Source organism: Manis javanica, chromosome 15 (assembly GCF_040802235.1).
Source record: "Manis javanica isolate MJ-LG chromosome 15, MJ_LKY, whole genome shotgun sequence".
NCBI lineage: Eukaryota > Metazoa > Chordata > Mammalia > Pholidota > Manidae > Manis > Manis javanica.
In genome coordinates, this window is record NC_133170.1 from 14,275,795 (window position 1) to 14,294,280 (window position 18,486).

General features: G+C 36.2%; 1 protein-coding gene across 3 annotated transcripts in view; it reads right to left on the bottom strand.

The window, feature by feature from the left end:
- Positions 1 to 27: 27 nt before the first annotated feature.
- Positions 28 to 18,486, bottom strand: part of PDE3A (phosphodiesterase 3A) — a 305,023-nt gene continuing 286,564 nt past the window's right edge. For all 3 annotated transcript variants that reach the window (XM_037020355.2, XM_037020352.2, XM_073223613.1), the window contains 4 exons: positions 18,188 to 18,391; positions 17,357 to 17,512; positions 15,330 to 15,582; positions 28 to 8,112 (listed from right to left, as the gene is read on the bottom strand). In XM_037020355.2, coding sequence (XP_036876250.1) covers positions 7,871 to 8,112; positions 15,330 to 15,582; positions 17,357 to 17,512; positions 18,188 to 18,391 — 855 coding nt within the window. In that variant the 3' untranslated portion in view covers positions 28 to 7,870. The remainder of the gene's footprint in view (positions 8,113 to 15,329; positions 15,583 to 17,356; positions 17,513 to 18,187; positions 18,392 to 18,486) is intronic.

The window sequence follows — 18,486 nt, forward strand, 5'->3', positions numbered from 1 at the left end:
TTGGGTGGTACAAATAACTACATCAAGCATGATACCACAGAATTATATTTATATTATACATTATCTTCACATTGTAACATCCACATTGATCATCTGTGACACAATTCTAATAATTTTGAGTATATATTTACTGTAACATTAATATATATATGTATATATATATATATAAAATCAAGAGGCACTTCCAGTAATTCTGGCAAAAAAGGAGCATCATTATAGTGTCTAAGCTAAAAAATAATAAAAAATAAATACAATTCATCTAATTTTTTTTTCTGTACAGATTCTACTTTTTACAAAACATTTATCACCATTAACTGAGTCACTTAACAAATATATGTGATAGGATAAAACAAAGTATTGCTACATATATTAAGTGCAATAAACAGGTGAGAGGACAAGATTTATTTCCACTGCAAATGATCACTTAGGTCCAATGCTTCACTCTTGGGTTTCTAAAAGTTGATAAACTTGTAAAGTTATTCACTAATAAACATATTCAGTTGTTAAGAGTGGTGAGAATTAACAACATTGTTAAAAATTGTCATGTGCAAAGGACATCCCCTACACTGTTACTTTGGTTGGTAGATACTTAAAAATATTGCTTTTTAGAAATATTAAATTCAATTAATCCAATACACTCTGGTTTGCAAATATCCTGCAAAGTCAAATATTTGCGACGTGCTGATTTCAACTTTCCAATGGCAGTTTTTTTTTGGGGGGGGGTCAGGAAGAGATAATGACCCATCAGAGCAATTGTTCCTTCAGAAACAGAATCTATTTTAACACCAAAGAACAAATCTAATTAACCAAAGCAATGCAAATCAAAAACATTTCAGACTGAAATTAAACTTCTTTCAGTTGCATATCCTAATATCATAAGAGAAAACCAGGAAGAATCTTATTTTCAATATTTTACACTGAGAGTTTCAGAATATTTATAAAAGCACCAATTTTCATTTTGTGATTCGCATGATAAAAATCTTTAGGAAGAATACCAGGGGGTGGGTGTGTTCAGTGATATTTATTTCCAGGGCTTATCAACTAACAAATTGTCCTTGTTGAAATGAAAATGGCATGTGTTCTTCTGTGAGAATATATTAATAAACGAACTGACACTCATAAATGGAAAAACAAAACAAAGCAAGCCACCAGTTGAGCAGACATATGGTAAAAAGCCCATGCAAATATTTTACAGAGTATTAAAAAACAGTAATTTTCTAAAGTAATGAACAAATGTATACTAAAAGTCAAGCTATTTAAACTCCACTAACAGGTAAATATATAGATATGTTAGGGTTATTATTTAAAGATAGCAACACTATAATACTGGATTATGCTTATAAATAGTTCAAACAAAACATCTAACATAATACGGGTTTTTTCAGTCATAAAATAATCCATTTTTAAAAGCAATGTGATGGAAAATTCTATCAACCATCAAGTTATACACACAAAGAAAACGTCTCTAACAATTACTTTTAATTTCACATTAAGTCATCTGAATGTTTTGCAATTATATAGGGAGTAATTACTAGAATTAAAAAGAAAAAAAATCCTGCCCTTTGAAAGGTATTCAAACAGCAGTATGCAAGCTCTAAGGGTTAATTCACATTGAAAAACATGTGTCAGTGCTGCTTATAATAAAGGAAGTCAGGGTTGAAATAATGGAACCACTAAGTCCCTTTACTCCAGATGAACTGATAACCAAATTGGTTTCTCACAAAGAATGAGGCGGCGCCTGGGACCGCGCTTCACGTTGCATGTAGTGCACATTCCCGATCTGGAGCTCTGCTTCTCTTTTAGCTGTTTAGTACCAAGGGCTGCACATTCGAACTAAGTATATCAAGTCACAATTTGAGGGAAAAGATATTATTTTTCCTTATGACGGTATAGGAGAATTTCTGAATATTTTGCCTTTACTAATTTTGAGTTAGAAAAGTAAAATTAAAGAGAAGCCACACTTTTCTCCTATGAATTAGATTTTTTCTGTTGAAGAGGAAAAGAAGTTGTCCCTGGGGCAGTTTGTTTCATTTGAAGTAAGTACTTTGACACTGAAAGTATATTTAAAACAGTAAAGCTTAAAAAATACTGTATTGCTTTTCTATGAATGAATTTCAACTTCCAACCTACCATTTGATCAGTCTTGGCAGATGAATGCAGTGGGTATGGTTTTTTTTGACTGGCCAGTGCTTCATCTGTGAAAGTCAAGATTAGCAGGATTTAATTTTCTTAGTAATGAAGATTCTGGGTTAACTGTATTAGAGTTGACTAAGATACAACCTACATGAATAGACCATTTATTTTAAAACAATGTAAATCATGACAAATTCTTGGATAATACATTCCTTTTTCTTGGGATAACTCAGGAGAACTCAGACTATAATTTGAATACTTATAATCTAATTTAATTATTGGGATCAAATGTATCTTATGTATTTATTAGCCCTTTCATAAAATATTTTCCTCCTTGAGGCAGGAAGGACATTAGACAAATAATTAAATATTCTAATTTTCTGTTACACAATTCTAGTTTTGATTATAGTAAAATATTTGGCATCTCTGTACCACAGAATGTCATTTTATGGGTTTCATTTTAATTGAATTAAAAATTTTTACAGCTTTGGTTAAAAAAATTGAGTATTCTTGATATTACTTACATATGATGATTTAATATTACCTTCTTTGAAGCTTTTTGTTAAATTGCTTATATGATTAAAAAAATACTTTTTTATGGGAAGCAATGAGGAAATCTCTCTGAACATGAGCATGTTCAGTATTTCTTGACAAATGGAAGAAGGCTTGGCTTCTGTGTTTCACAACTCCACAGGGAAACAGAAATCCATGGATACCAATGCCTATCAAGGTAATCAACCTTAAAAGTATGATACAGAGAAGAACTATGTGCTTTAGATAGAAAATCTGGATTCCTCTGAGATCCTTTAGCATATGTCACAAGTTAATTTTGCTTCCCATCTACACATAATTCCATACAGTTATAGTTTTACCTGCACTAAAATAATTTATACTGGATCAATATTTTTGAATCACCAGATTAACATTGAGTTCTACCAACTAAAGCCTCAATCTTCATATTTAGCAACAAAATGCCCAATTATTTTTCTCACTCTTTTAATAACCTACAGTTAGAATGATTTGATAGCATGAACATAAAAACAGGTTCAGGTAAGATAAAAGCACCATTAGGTAGGGTAAAAGCAGCATCATATTAACACATAAAATGTGTCAGGCCATAGCACAAATTGCCTAATATCCATGGTGGACTGAAAAAAGTATGTTCTTGTTCTTCTCTGACCATGGCTCATTAGTGTGAAGCATATAAATACTTATGCAAACCTCAATTTAAGTTTTTGATGCATGGTTTGTAGTTTATTTAAGACTGCTTATAGTTTAATACATTCCCCAATCAAATTTACAGTAAGATTTTGATTATTTTCTAAAGGAACAAACTGATATGAATACAGGACCTAAAACTGGCATATTTCCCTCTGATTAGAAATTCTAAGAATAATTTAATTTTGGAATGCTTTTCCCCTGAGATGGCTAATCGGTCTTCTAATCTAAAGGTAAAATTTTGTTAACAGATTAGAAAAATGGAATGGCAAATGTCATTATATTATCTCATGGGAAAATCATGAGAGAAATGAATGACGTAGTACAATGGTCATAAAGTATTTTGCTCCCTTTTAGGAGAAAAGATGAATGAAAAGAAACTCAGTTGGGTTTCAAAGTATAGATATTTTAGCTCTTGATTATCTGGAGTTGAAATTTCACTGATATTTTTTCCCCACATACATTAGCGGATAATCCGTAGAATAAAGAGAATCTTTATTTACTTTCAAAATGGCATATAAACCAGGAAAATCATTAAGTGGGAATCAGGGTCAGGACAGAAGTATGCTGAGACCCTTATTGTAGTTTTCATTATTATTTTAGAAAAATTGCAAATGCCAAGGACAGTGGAGACCCCCATACTGATATGGAAGCACCAGAAAGACCTCCCAGAGTAGAAATGATTTTTTGATAATTCACTTCTCATTAGTCAGTTGTTCATCACATAAATAGTTCACTTTTGTAAGGCAGTCATTTCAAACTTTAGACTTTATTTACAAGGTTAATTTTCATATCTTTATTACTTAGAAAATAATTTATGTTTTTCTGTCATTTAAACAAAAAATAGACCTGGGTCTCATGCCTTCTGCACAGCTTTTACCTTCAAAGAAAGTTCTCTGGGAAAGTGACAGGGGCTATCAGGAAACTGCAAATCATGAGAGCCAGGGGACATACGGAAACTGCAATCCACATATGTAATATGAACAGACTCCAAGACACACAATCCCTTTTCTTTCATTGTAATGGGATTGCAGTGGTTAGGATTTGTTCAAAATTCCTTCAAAATGCAGCAGACAGAATTAGGTATTTTTGTTTTAAGGGAGTAGATATTTTCTTAAACAGAATATGAGGAAATTCCTTCACTTTTCAGATGAAGACCAACAGAGATGTATCCCTGGATGGAGTTACTGTCTTCATCACCTACTGAGAGCAAAACCAGGTATCATATAAATGACAAAAAAAGTAGTTTTATAAATTAAAAAAAAAAGACTAAAGTGGTGTTTTCAGCAAGGAAACAAAGTTCTGAAGGTTGGCTTAGACAGGTACCTGGAAACACATCCTATTTGCATGCTGGAAATGACATCAAGGACACCCACAGTGTCCCTGGCCTTTTCCTTAACAGAGAGCAACAGCTGGTATCGAGGTCCCCAGGTCCAACTTTCTTACCATTGGTTTGATGTGTGTCTATACAAATATCCTTTTCCCTAAATGGGCTCTACATTCCCTCAGATGAAAGACCTGAGTTTATCTAATGGCACCTACAAATAGGTTCATATAAAAGTAGAGCAAATCACAGCAAATATGCCGGCACCCCCAGAAATACGCTCTGGAGTTGGAAGTGAACACGATTACCATTACTGTCACCAACAAGGGGGATAATACCACCAGCAGAAAATATCTTTTCATGCTCTGAGGTATCCTTTGAGATGTCCTGGTGTGTAGGAATGTCTCACACCTGACAAGTCTCTATTTCTTGATTTCAATACATGTTTAGCTTTAATCTCTGGGCAATTTATTTTTGAAGAAAAATATCAATCAGGTTGGAAGGATGAACACCATTCTGGAAGGAAGAGGTTCTAACTGCTTTGGCCACAATTACTTCATGCACTTTGAAACAAAACAAGCAAACAATATTAAACAGTTTCCTAAGACCTCTCTTCTGGCAGTCAGGCCCTGGCTTGCAGCCATATAGCTTTGATGAAGCTGCCCATATACAGTTATGGACACATCATTGCTCCACTGACATTTCTACTTGTTTCACACCCAGATTTTTCGACACATACTTATTTTAGAGATGTATGGCATTGGGAAAAGAAAGAAATATTAGTTTTGTTAAGTAATTAGTAATAGGTATGAGAATATAAATGCTTTTTCTTTTCTCCCTCTTATTTGCAAGGGGAAGGGAGTGAATACATTCACTGGGGAAATGTATTTGACTAACAGTAATGTTTGCAAACATAGAGGCACAAAGACAATGCAAGAAAATGGAAAACAACTCTGCAAGTCCTAAACAATGAAGACCTGATGCTAACTAAAAAAAAAACTCATTTTCACATTTCTGCATCCATTTAATCCTTTGCATACTTTCTTACTTACTGCGAAATTTGCCTTGAAACCATGTTTATTTTCGAATATGTTCTCATTGCCTTACCTGAAAAATGCCATGGATTATTGCAAATTCATTGCTTTGGAAGGGAAGAATATCCACTTGTGAGAAACAAAGGCATTTTTAATGTAACTCTTTTCAATGCCTTCAGAGGAAATAAAAAGTAGGAATCACAATCAAGGTTTACTTAGAAGTTAAGACAGTGTAGATGATGAGCAGGTCCATAAATATGTGAAAGGAAGAGTTTTAACCAAAAAGAGCTGGGAAGGTATGGATGCTGAATATAAAAATCTGGTATTTGTTAAGAGAGTCCTTCTCTTTGGGAATCATGGAACCAAAAGTTACCCAAAGGTTAGCCATACTTCCTAGTGAAAAATCATTCTTTGCAGCAACCTCATTTGATTGGCATAAAATAACTATATCTGATTATCATTTATATTAGAATAGGTAGATGAATGGCGGTCCATAGACTTCCATGCAAATGCCTTATCCCTCTTGCTGGGCTTAGAGATGGCTACAATGTATAAAAATGGTGATTAAAATATAACTTTATAAAAATGTTTCCCTTTTCCTTTAAAAAAAAAAAGAATTTCCTATCTACAGAAACAAATCTTTGTATTTACATCAAGATAACTATTCATGACAAATAGAATAATACAAAATAAAATATTGAAAGTGAGTATCAACTTTTTAAATAGAGGTTTGGCTCACAGCATAAACAAGTGTAGATAACAAACCAAAAAAAAAAAAAAAGAGGACTTTCAATAATAGGTCCAGTCCCCAAAAGTCCATCTAAAATCTTCCCTGCCCAAAGAAGCACAGCATTGGGCCAGAGTGCAGACAGAAGCTATCCCTGCACACGGCACGTGGAGCACCACAACACGGCTGCCAGGGGAACCCGGGCCTCCCCAAAGCCACTCTTCACCAGTTGTCAAAAATCAGGCTTTCCTTGCGTCAACGAACACCAAACCCCGTGTGGAAATGTTTCCCCTTCAACTCTCGCTATAGATCCCTCTGTGGGTTTCTGTTTGCCTTTCTTTGTTTTTTCCTTTTCTGCCACACATTTTGCAGCGATGAGAGAGCAGTTTCCCAGGTCTTCTCTGGCAACCTTTCTTTCAGAACGCTGACCTGATTACAAGCCCTGACTCCAGCTCCCTCCTCGGTGTTTCGGGATAAAGAATGCCGCCCCCTGCCACGGCGATTTGATCTCAGGTTAGTGACAGATGCACAAACAGCTTCTATACATTCATTAGGCAAGCAGACTGGGAAATGCGTGCCTTCCAGGTTTAAGGCTGGTGATAGAGAGCCCCCACGTGGTGCAGAGCAGTACTGCCAGAAGGTGGCCCTCTCACCCAGCCCTTCCACACCCTCTCGGTAGAGGGTCCTATACTGAGGCTAAATGGAGGCAGGCGTTTGGAACGGCTGCCTCTGAGACACACTCCAGAGTATTCCTTCTGTTTGTTCACATGTGCTGAGTCACTGCTGCAGCTATTCTATGAGCTACTAAAACCACAAAAATCTCTCTTTACATACACACAAACATACATACACACATACCCTTTCAATCCTCTCTCTCTCTCTCACACACACACACAACGTTGGCAGGATGTATAAGAATTCAAATAACGCTCTGGAATTTTCATCCTTCAGTATTAAGAGCAGAAGCTCCTTAGTTGATAACCTACATTCTCTGCACTGTTTCCCTGCTAAGCCACACCATTTCCTTTGTGATTTCTTTTCCTTTATTTTTTTCATTTACGACTTGTTGTATCACAGTGACCACTAAATATCTTAATATGAATGTTACTAAATTGTGGAGCCAGTAATCCTGGCTTTCAGTGTGTATATGTGTGTATGTGTGTGACTGTTTTACATGTATCTATGTGAGAGCTTATACACACACACACGTATATTTTTTCCTTAAAAAAAAAAAATCCTTAGAAGCTGGTGTTGCAAACGTGAAAGCTTCTTGGAGCAAGAGTTTTTAACAATGTACCTCACTGTAAAAATAAACAAATAAGATACGAAGAATCCCCAAAATGCAATAGCCATTTGCCGATCTTCTTGTATCTCTACAGTGTTGTGTCTAAGTGTTGTGCTGGCTTGAAAAGAGTCCGACAGGTCTATTCATCGTCACTGGTTCGGCTCAGGAGCTGGGATCCCCTCTCCGCTCGGCTTCCCTTTCTCTTCCTCTTCTTCCCGGATGGCCTGGATCTGCTCTGGGGGATGCTGCTGGGGGGTCTGGTCTAGGGACTGATCTTCTACGCCTGCCAACCGCTGTTCCTCCTCAATGGCTTTCTTCCACATCTTGTGGTTCTGCAGGAGGTGCTGAGTTATTTGGCAGTAGACTTTCCTCCTTTTGAAAGTTTTCTTTCCTGAGAAAACACCAAATTAGACTACTTACTTGTGAGTACATGACAGTTGTTTCTTTTCACATTATTAACAGAAGTACCAACTGGATACCTATATCCATCACTTGGTTTGTGTAGGGCAGTAACACTGTTTTCAAGAGTGGGGAAAAAGAAGGAGGTGGCACAAGCACTCGTATATCACGGAGACATAACTTTAGACATATTTAATATTTAGTCATGTCTAATACAAGGTAATGCTTGTATCTTGGTATGATTCTCATTACATTCGTATCTTCAAGACTTTTGACCTAGATTGTTGGTATAATTTTGTTATGTCTTCCATTACTCTGTCAACCAATTCAATTCACAAATTTATAAGATTGATTTCTTTAAAGATGGTTTTGATGTTTTTGTCCAATTTCGTGTGGACTAAAGCATTAATTGCAAACTGCTCTCCAAGTTTTCCCACAAGGTGGCACAACCTCACTTTTACCGTCTTCCTCCTTCTGCAACCTGGCTTCTATCTCTACCTCCCTGCTCTCTTTTCTGTATATACAGTGAATTCTTCTACTTTCGAGCTGGTATTGCCCAACTGAGATACTCTTCTCAGTCACTGAAAACTCTCGTCCATTTATAATTTCAAGACCCATTCATATTTCACTGAATTCCTCTTCTAAGAAATAATCTCTTCTGAATTCTCATTGCACTCCATATATACTTCTCCACGTAGATAACTGTCTCCAGGTTTTTTCTTTCTCATTTTGATTCTCTTTTTCTGGTAACTGTATAACCAAAATCACTTAGGGGGAACTCTCACCCCTCCTTTCAATTCTGTATTTCTAGAAAAGTCTGTCAAACTCTACTTCCTCACTCACCCCCGTGACAACACAGCGGAGTCACAGTCATTGGTCAATGGGTAGGTGAGTGACCCAAGTCAGGCCATTCAGAGTCCTTCCTGGGATTTTTCCCAGCGCCACGTAATGAGTATGGGGTCAGGGAGTGGGTCTTGGGATCTTTTCTCCTCTGCTTGTGTATCTGGAATGAGGCAAATGTAGGGCCATAATTTCTGTCTCGTGAAGAAAGCAAGGTTGAATGAATAAGGTGTCAGGTGAGTCAGAGACAGTTGCACGGGCAAGCACGGATACCAGCCACCATTATGTTTACACAAACCAATATTATTCACTTTGCATATACTCCTTGATTGGAATTTTGTCACTTATAACAAAAACAAGAAAAAATGTCCTAAATAATGTGCAAAAGGCATTTATTTTGTTCTCATATATTCTAGGCATTGGCTCCTCTGCTACATTATAACTTCTTCGATGGAGCCTTGTACAGACCTGTAGAGACCTTATACATGACGCTCAGCAGATACACATTTAGTAAATAAATAAATTGCATTTTCTTATCACCGATTTCATGTTTCCAAATATGGAAGTACTAAAGACAATTTTCAAGGAATTGCATCTCTTGATTGAGGAAGTATAATAAAATCAATTTCAACAGAAGAAACATAAGGTGTTTTAAAGAACTTGATGTCATAATTCACTATTTAAGCTTCCAAGTTGTTATCTATTTATTCAAAAGCTAATAATGTGCCAAATATTATGGCTCTGGTGATTCATCAATGGACAAGAGAGATATAATGCTTGCCAGTCTGGAGCATTTTTTCTAGTGGAAAGATAGTGAACAAGTGGGCACAATTATACCGAGTCTAACAAAGTCTTTGAAAGGTGGCAGAAAGAGAAACAACTCAACTGTGTGGATGCTGCATAACGATTGTGCTTGGATTAGGACGGAGTCAGGGAAATGAAGGTAAGAAGATCAATGTGATATGTAATTGTGAGGTTTAATACCAGGATTTTGGCAACGATTGGATGTAAGGAATAAGGACTATGAAGGAATCAAAGAAAACCCTGAGCTACCTGTCCTAAGCCGTTGAGTAGATGACATAAGATGGTGGTACGGCAACATTAGATCAGGAGCAGATTTGAGAGAAATGTTAAGTGTGAAGTGTGTCTTGGAGACCTCTAAGTAAGACAGGTAAAGTGGAAAGCTTGTCTTGGTTTAGAAGAGAGGACTGTTCTTTTTTAAGCAAAAAGAATACAACTCAGTAACTTCATCTGAGTGCCCATTCCAGACTTAGACCAAGAATTTAGAAATAAAGCTAAGACCTTCCATCAGACTATCAACTTCCCTATCAACAGAGGTTTCCTACCCCTTTTGTGTGTACATCCACATAGCCACACATTTCAGTAAATATTCAGTAAGACTTTACTAAATGAACCATGCCCAGGTTCTGTTCCATGATTCCAAGTAAATGGTGAAGTGCTGATAAGTGATAAAAAGGATACTGATATGAAAATACGGTCCACAGGAAATTCTGATCTGAGACTACATTAAAGAGTTAACAGTACAAGTTACAGGATATCAGCGTAGATATTTGGATTTACTTAATGAAGTGGTAATGATTTACATGCTATGATCTGGAAGAAAAAAAAGAAAAAAATGGTAATAGCAAAAAAAAAAAACAGAGAGAAAGATAGAAGAAAAAAAAAAGACAATTGCTTTGAAGTTTGCCAGAGGAACTAGATCTCTTGGAGACCATCCACCAAAATTTTTGTGGATATGTTAGTGATTCTTTCAACGCTTTATTACAATATACCACAGAAATTTCTTGTACTTTATAGGATGTCATAGACTGATTTTTAAAACATAATTTAGAAAAAGGACACCAAGTTGCCCTGAATTACTTTTGAACCATATAGACACATACAATTATTAAAATGAATGAATGTCAGTGGAATGGATATTCATGAGATGGACCTATCAATCAGACATACTACTAACAAGCAGTTTTCTGAATGCTATGGAAACAAAGACAAATTAGTCTTAAAGTCTGTCTTAAAGGAGTTTACAGCCTGTAAGAGAGAGAGTTAAGAAGACAAAAAGTGAAATACACATGCTATGCTTATAACAGACATACACATGTGACCAAGTTGGCCTTAATATTCCCCCCAGCTTGACTAAACGTTAGACAGATTTCTTCCAGACTGTAGGTCTCTCCGGCTTTCCTTTTCTTAGAGCATTTACTTTATAAAACTTGAAATTACAAATATTTTCTCTCTCCCTTTTTTATGTAAATAAATCTCACAATGTCTACCCAGTTTTACAACCCAGAAATATCTTTCTCAAGGGCCTGGGAGCCATCCCTTTGAAATGAAATCATCGGGAAAAATAGGGTCCTTACTAACTTCCAGTCTGTGTGGGAAAGTAGGAACCTAACTTCAATAAGTACCAATTAGCAAACACAGAGGGCCTAATCATCACTGACCAACTCCCCTTGAAGGCCCACCAGTACTTTTTCACTAGCTCTTCCTAGTACTTAAAAATTCTCCTGCCTTTTTTTCAGCGGAGCTGAGTTCATTTTCTCTCCCCTACTGCAAAAGTCTTAAACAAAGTCTTCCTTGCCATTTTTAACAAGTATGCAATGCAATTTCTCTGACATCAAACATGGTGCCATAAGAGACTCAATCTGTGAATGAATGAATAGGTAAGATTTATTCAAAGGACATGACACCTGAGATGAGATGTAAACTATGAGAATTAAATACACTGGGTGAAGAAGGGGCTGGCAGCATCCCAGGCAGAGTAAGGGGCATGCACACAGGCAGAGGGCAGGGGGCCCTAAAGTATGACATCAATTTCCTCATCTGAAAGCTTAACAAGGACTATAAATATATAAACTGAAATTTAAAGAAATCTCTATTCTTTCTATAAAAATAAGTAAAATGTATTATTACTATATCAGATTTTTAACAGCAGATCTTTAAAATTACTCTTCTACCAAAGCCATCTGCTTGTTTATTTCTACTTTGTTTTTATTGTCAGTACAAATCAGCTTCCATTGAGAAAATTTTAAAAGTTTATATTGTTTTTAACCTAATCCTTGGAATCCAGAGAGTGAGAGATGACCACTGGCCAAGGGACAGCCTTGAATCATGGTTATAGGAAACACTGTGCTGCTCAGGGTGATTATTCCATCTGAAAGTTATACACATTCATGGCAATGCATTTTTAGGGTAGAATTTAACAAAAGCTCAATTTTTCTCCTTTTACTTTAAGGGCAGCCCCAGTGAGAGCAGCTGTTCTCTTACTAATGCCGTTAAACATTAGCAATAAACCTCTCTGGAATTAAACTGAATAAGGTGACGTAGAAGAAAGCTTGTACCAAATAAATTTGCGTAGATTAGAGTCTGCAGGTGGTCTAAAACATGCCTGTATTGGGAGCCAAAGTGTTCAGCACTGGAACCTTTTGAAATGAGAACAAAGAGCCTTTCATTGCTCCAATTCTAAATGCAGCTTAGTACTTCATTAGAAACCTCTTAGTTCGCTGTAGGAATTTTTCAGATTTAATTACGAGGTGGGGAAAAAGCCTTCTTCCCCAGGATACCATATTGAAACATTTGAAACATTTTATTCTGTGCTTCCTGGGAGATCTCCAAGTTTCACAAATGGCTGAGATTATCAGTGCATATAATTTTTCGGAAACCTAAGTGTCAGGCTAGATGGAGTTAACCATCTTGGTCAATATTTATTCTGAAATTAAAGTCACTAAGAGTCAATAGCAATGGAGTTAAAAATGAGGAGCCCTGGGTTTCCTTGCCGGTTTGCAGAAACCATCTACGCCTCGGGATGTTTCTTAAGCTTCTGAGCCTCAGTTTAGTCTTTCATAAAACGAGGCATCTAAACTGGATGATCAATTTCTCTTCCATTTCTAAAAGTCCATTATTTCATGGAGCCAACTTCCACTAGATAATATTGCCTGACATTTATCATTTTTTGGCTATCACAGACTACTTCAAAGATAATTTTTCCAAAGCCACATATCACATCATTATTGATGGATGTTTTCAATTTTAATGGAAGGTGGCCAGTTGACTTTTAGAAGCTGTAGGCAAACAGGTCCAAAGAATCCTCATTCCTGCCTTAGTGAACATGACAAACATGGGAAGGTCGGGACAGTGACACATCAGAATCTTGAAGTCAGTGTGACAACGGAAACCTACAGAACAGAAGGGAATTTGAATATTTGGTTGTTGCTAACGCCCACCTTGAAGTGGAGCCTGTTTACTCTCTAGGCCTGGGTGCTTCAATTCTTGATGCCTGTATTATGTATGTGTTTTCGTTTTTCTTTTGTTTTTCATATTTTTGAGTTTAAATAGCAATCAGGGCTCATGCAAACAAAGCTTTTCCAGATGCTGAGCTGACAACACTTTCTAATATTATTCAGTGAAAAAAAAAGAACTGTCCCATCCTTGGACAGATAGCCAACTACCTGGCTCTTTGAAATGAAAACAAGTTAAAAAAAGAAAACTATTATATGTTTATTAAGTGAAGAAATGAATAAATAAGTCACATATCCCCATTCTTGGCTCCCACCTCAGAATCCTTGGATCAGCCCCAAATTTATAACAGAAACCTTTTTTACAGGCATCAAATAAATAAAATATAATTGCTTTGATAATAGAATATTGAAGGGAAACAGCTTTTGATTTTCTTCCCCCATTCAGTACCCAAGTTAATACATAGGATAGAACTTAAGCAAAAATCTGACCTAACAGCAAATTTGCAAAAACCCATCTCCATCAGTCTGTAGTTCATAATGGCCTCTTTATCTGTGCTCATGGGAGCTTACAGCAGTGTACTTATATGAGAGCACAATGGGTTAATACCCGTTAGAATATCTTTCTTTACTAGATGGCCAAAATGATTTGGCCAAGTCACACATTTTCCTGACTGTGCTAAAAAAATAGGAACAAATGATCAGAATATTTCATTGGCAATATTTTTGTTATAGGTTTTGAAAAATATTAATTTTGAGGTTGTCCTTTCTTTATGAAGGTAGGTAGAAACCACATACTATGTTCTCATGAACACTGTTGTGTTTGTACAGTGTCACTGTAAGATTATGAGTTTTACTAATCACACTATTAGGGCCTCCTCCCCAAGGCAGGAAAAATAGAGAATATTTCAAGACATGAAGAAAAATAATGTTTTCATATTGGATTGGATTGGCTACACGATGTACCCCAAATCAATGACTGGATGTGACCACTTGTCATTGTCACTATGGCCACCATCCTGCCTTGATGATAAGCATAGTCATTTCTCGCTTGCTTAATTTCAACAGCCTAATCTTAACTCACTGCCCTTCTTATTACCCTTTCTCCTACCCCAAACTCAAGAATATTCTCAATACAGCAGCTGAAGCAATTCAGTTAAAATATAAGTTGAATCACTAACTCTTCTGCTTAAAACCTCTGATGGCCTCCCATCTCAGAGTAAAAGCCACATTCCACACTGTGACCTACAGAACCCTGCCTTTAATCTCTATACCACCTGCCCCCCCACCTCTTTCTTGTACCAACCACCCCCTTTCCTCTGCTTCTGCCACCCCAGCTCCTGATGCCCCTTAAACACCTAGCTAATGCCCACCTTGGGACATTTACCCCGATTGCTTTCCTTTCCCTTTGGAACAGTTTTCCCACATCTATTTCCTGGATCACTCCCTGACTTCTTTCAATCTCTCTCTTTTTAAATCTCTTTCTTATTTAGGCCTCTTTATTTTACCTACAGTTGCAACCCTTCTCTGCAATACTTCATATCCCCCTTCTTTTTTTTAACTCCAGTATTTATCAGTACCTCACATACTACAGATTTACTGCTCTGTCTTGATAAGTGTCTGCTGACCCCAGTGCAAAATAAATCTTAAAGGGCAGGGTTTATTTTTGTCTCATTTTTTTTCAGGACTCTATTTTCAGTATCTGGAAGAATGCCTGGCACAGTGTAGATGATTAATAAATTTCTGTGGAATGAATGAGTGACAGCTCCTTCTGACTGCTTCACATGGTCTTTCCCCAACCAAGCTCATAAGTGTAAGGTTGTTCTCCTTGGTACGTGAATCACTAAGATACTTTAAAGACTAGGCTTCAACTATTCAACTTCTTTTTCTTTTATGACGGAGAACATATCTTTGTATGAATAAGGTATCACAACAGATGCTGTAGTCTGTAATTCCCATGATGATGATTTGGGGAAGGAAGGGCTATCCATAATTCAATGCAGCAGATGACATTGGGAGTCAAATGAGGTAATTTGTGGGAAGCATAAAATTCATCTAAACCTGAGTAAGAGAACAATCTTATGAAAACACGTTAGAAATACATTTTATAGCTTACTTGGAGATTCATCACTTTCACAGATTTCCTCTTCATTTGGGGCTTCCTCCTCTTCCTCTTCTGGGTCATCCGTATCTCCTGACTCATCACTGTCTTCCACCCATTTCCCTGGCATCAGTCCTGCTGAGTCATAGGAGCTGCACAGAGGACCCACAATATGAGAGATAAAGGATTCCTGAAGATTGGCCAACTGAGGAGCGGAACGGTCCATGAAAGGGCTTATTGGTAATCCAAGGCTGGCCTCTTCGTCACCCTAGAAAGAGCAATTTAGCAGGAATAGCCAATTAGAAAGGTAAATGAAAAGGAAAGCTTAAAATACAAGGAAAGTCAACGTTTGCTTGGCATCTAAAATTTGCAACTATTTAAGAGCCCAGAATCCCTGTGTGAACTCCTTCATTATGGGACGGCTAAGAGATTCTACCCAAATTACCAAGATTCCTGTAGAAACGCTTTGCTGTCATTTACCACTTTTGTGATCCTGAGGTTTTGGCCTTTGGTCAAATACAAGAAATGGCCTAATGCCTCAGTAGATAACATTTGTCATTACACTAGTTGGCGTTCCTTATATTAGAATATAAATGCACCTTGAAACATAATGCTGGGAATGATTACTAAACAAACACACAATTTAGTGTGTTAGCCTTTTTTTGCCTTGGCTGCCAGAAAGCTTAAAATAATTTATTGCACAATGCAAGTTGCTACCTTAACCCAGCTTTTAGTTTAATTATATCTTCTGTGATTATATGGGTTTTGATATTCTTATTTATCTGTTTAATAGCACTACTGTGTACATGTTTTACCTTGAACTGCTTTAAATCTTCCTGAAAAAAAAAATAACACATTGTAAACCTGTTATCACCTCTACCCAAGGATCAGTAACAGTTCTGACAATGTAGTAGAAGAGGCGTTACATGGATTTTCCTTTGTCTGTTTTTTTTCTGTATTTCAATATTTCTTATGAATTAATCTCATTCCTAGGAATGACATACATTATTTTTCCTGGAAGGCACAAATCTTTTTTTCTACATGTGAGTCCTGACTAAAATGCCCACAAAAGTTCTTTCTAATTTCTGTTTAACTATGTCCAGTGACAGGCAATTTATTACTTAATAAGGTACCTCACCTATTTCTGGATGCATTTATACTACACATTTCTTTCTGACACTGAATTTCCTTCTGAAATCAATCTCCCCATAACCTCTATAGACTGGTTACCCATACACCCTTTTTAGGAAAGCAGAAAGGAATCTAATGTTTCTTATAAACCAGATCGTTTGTTAAGTGGTTTGATAATTTACCTTCTTTAATCTCTGCAATTAAAGATTATGATAAACTTAATCCTAAATATGTATATCAGTCTTTTGTGGATCTGAAGACAGTTATTCTATCACCTCTATTCTCGCCCTACCCCAGATACATATCTTCACTTCTTTCATGTTCATTTATGTCACTGATCCCTAAACCAGATTCCTGTTAAGAGAATGTTTCACAATACTAACCACTAAATTTCAGGTATAATCTGATTAGTTAGGGTAATGGGAAGATCCCCTCATGCTTATGTTTTCATGGTAGATTTTTTGAGAGTGTGTTGACTATCTATCACATTATTATGTCAAATGTCTTTTTTAAGCTTTTCCATATAGTGTTCTTATCAACTCAGAAAAGTAAATGAACTTAATCTGGTATATAATTCATCCATATAAATTTAAACTAGTTTCTAGTGTAGTAAATTTATAAAAGAACAGTATTTCAGTGGTTTCCCCTCACGTCTCACAAGGTTATTCCATTATCTTAGTATCTTACTTCCCCCCAAATATCTGCAAACAACTTTATGTCAAAGTTTTTACAGTTACAGTTTAGCCTAATTTTTTGTCATTTTTTATCCTCTGATTAAAACTGACTAGTGCATTTTCTGATGTTAGAGTGAATATGAAATAGATTGATCATACTTTTACAACTTTTGGAAGCTCTGGTGAGTTTATGAGCAAGCCTAAGTGCAGACCAAGATAAACAGCTACGTTAGTTACCTGTTCATAAAATTCATTGACAATACCCTCTGTCCACTGAAGATGGAGCTCTTTACTTTTAGCTGGCCCATTGATATCAGCCAACTTTATACACATTTGACAAACCAGTAGACGATCATTTTCATTGGTCCAATCTATTCCAACATCATCATTCACCTGTTTGAGGGACAGAATTAAATGTGTTTTGCCTCACCGAAAGCAAAAATTGAACAAGAGAATCTTTGCCTGTATTCCTACCAGGTAGAGATCAAAATACCAAGTAATAAAGAAATTCTCAGCTCTCCTTAACAATATTTTGGCTTGCATAAATTAATAGTAAAATAATTCATCAAAAAAGTAAAATAATGAATGATGGATAAATAATTATTAATTATGGAACTGAAAAGAAGTGCTATTTAAAATTAGAGGGTATGTTATCACTGACTGTTTAATGAATATAGCTTCAAATGACAGATTTTTCTTGAGTTAACATTTGGGTATCTATGTGTGTTGGATGTATGAAATTTTCTCTCAGGGTTTTGACCTTTTCTGCTGCCAGATAATGTGTTAGTATACCACAGAAATGAGAACAAAGGAAATCAAACAAAACCAGAATGACAGCTAAGATTTTATTTCTCTGCAGCAAAAGGTATAATATACATAGATAGCGCCTCAAATTTTCAGATTTCTAGATTGGGACTAATGCCTATATATCTGCTTCTTGGACATTTTATTGCATTTCATGTTCACGTTTAACATAAGAAGTGAGAGCAATGAATTTTGTTTAACATTTTGGTTCCATGAAATCTTTCAATATGGCCAAAAAGGGAAGACAGGTACAAATCTAGTTACCTTGGCATTAAATTTGGTTACGAAGTCAAAGTGTTTCTTCAGGTCAGTGGCCAAAATGGCTTCAATGACAAGGAAACGGAAATGCTTAAATTCCACATGGTCAAGGTTAACTAAGAAGTTATACTCTGGCCGGGACATGAAAAGATTCCATGCAGCAGCTGCATGATGATTCTCCAAAACTGAGCGATCGTTGTACAGCACCGCCTAGGCAAGTGAGTAAGAGAGTAAAGAGTTCAACTTTGTAAATTAAAAAAAAAAATACAAAAATAAATGAATCCTCTTTTTTTCATGGAACACAA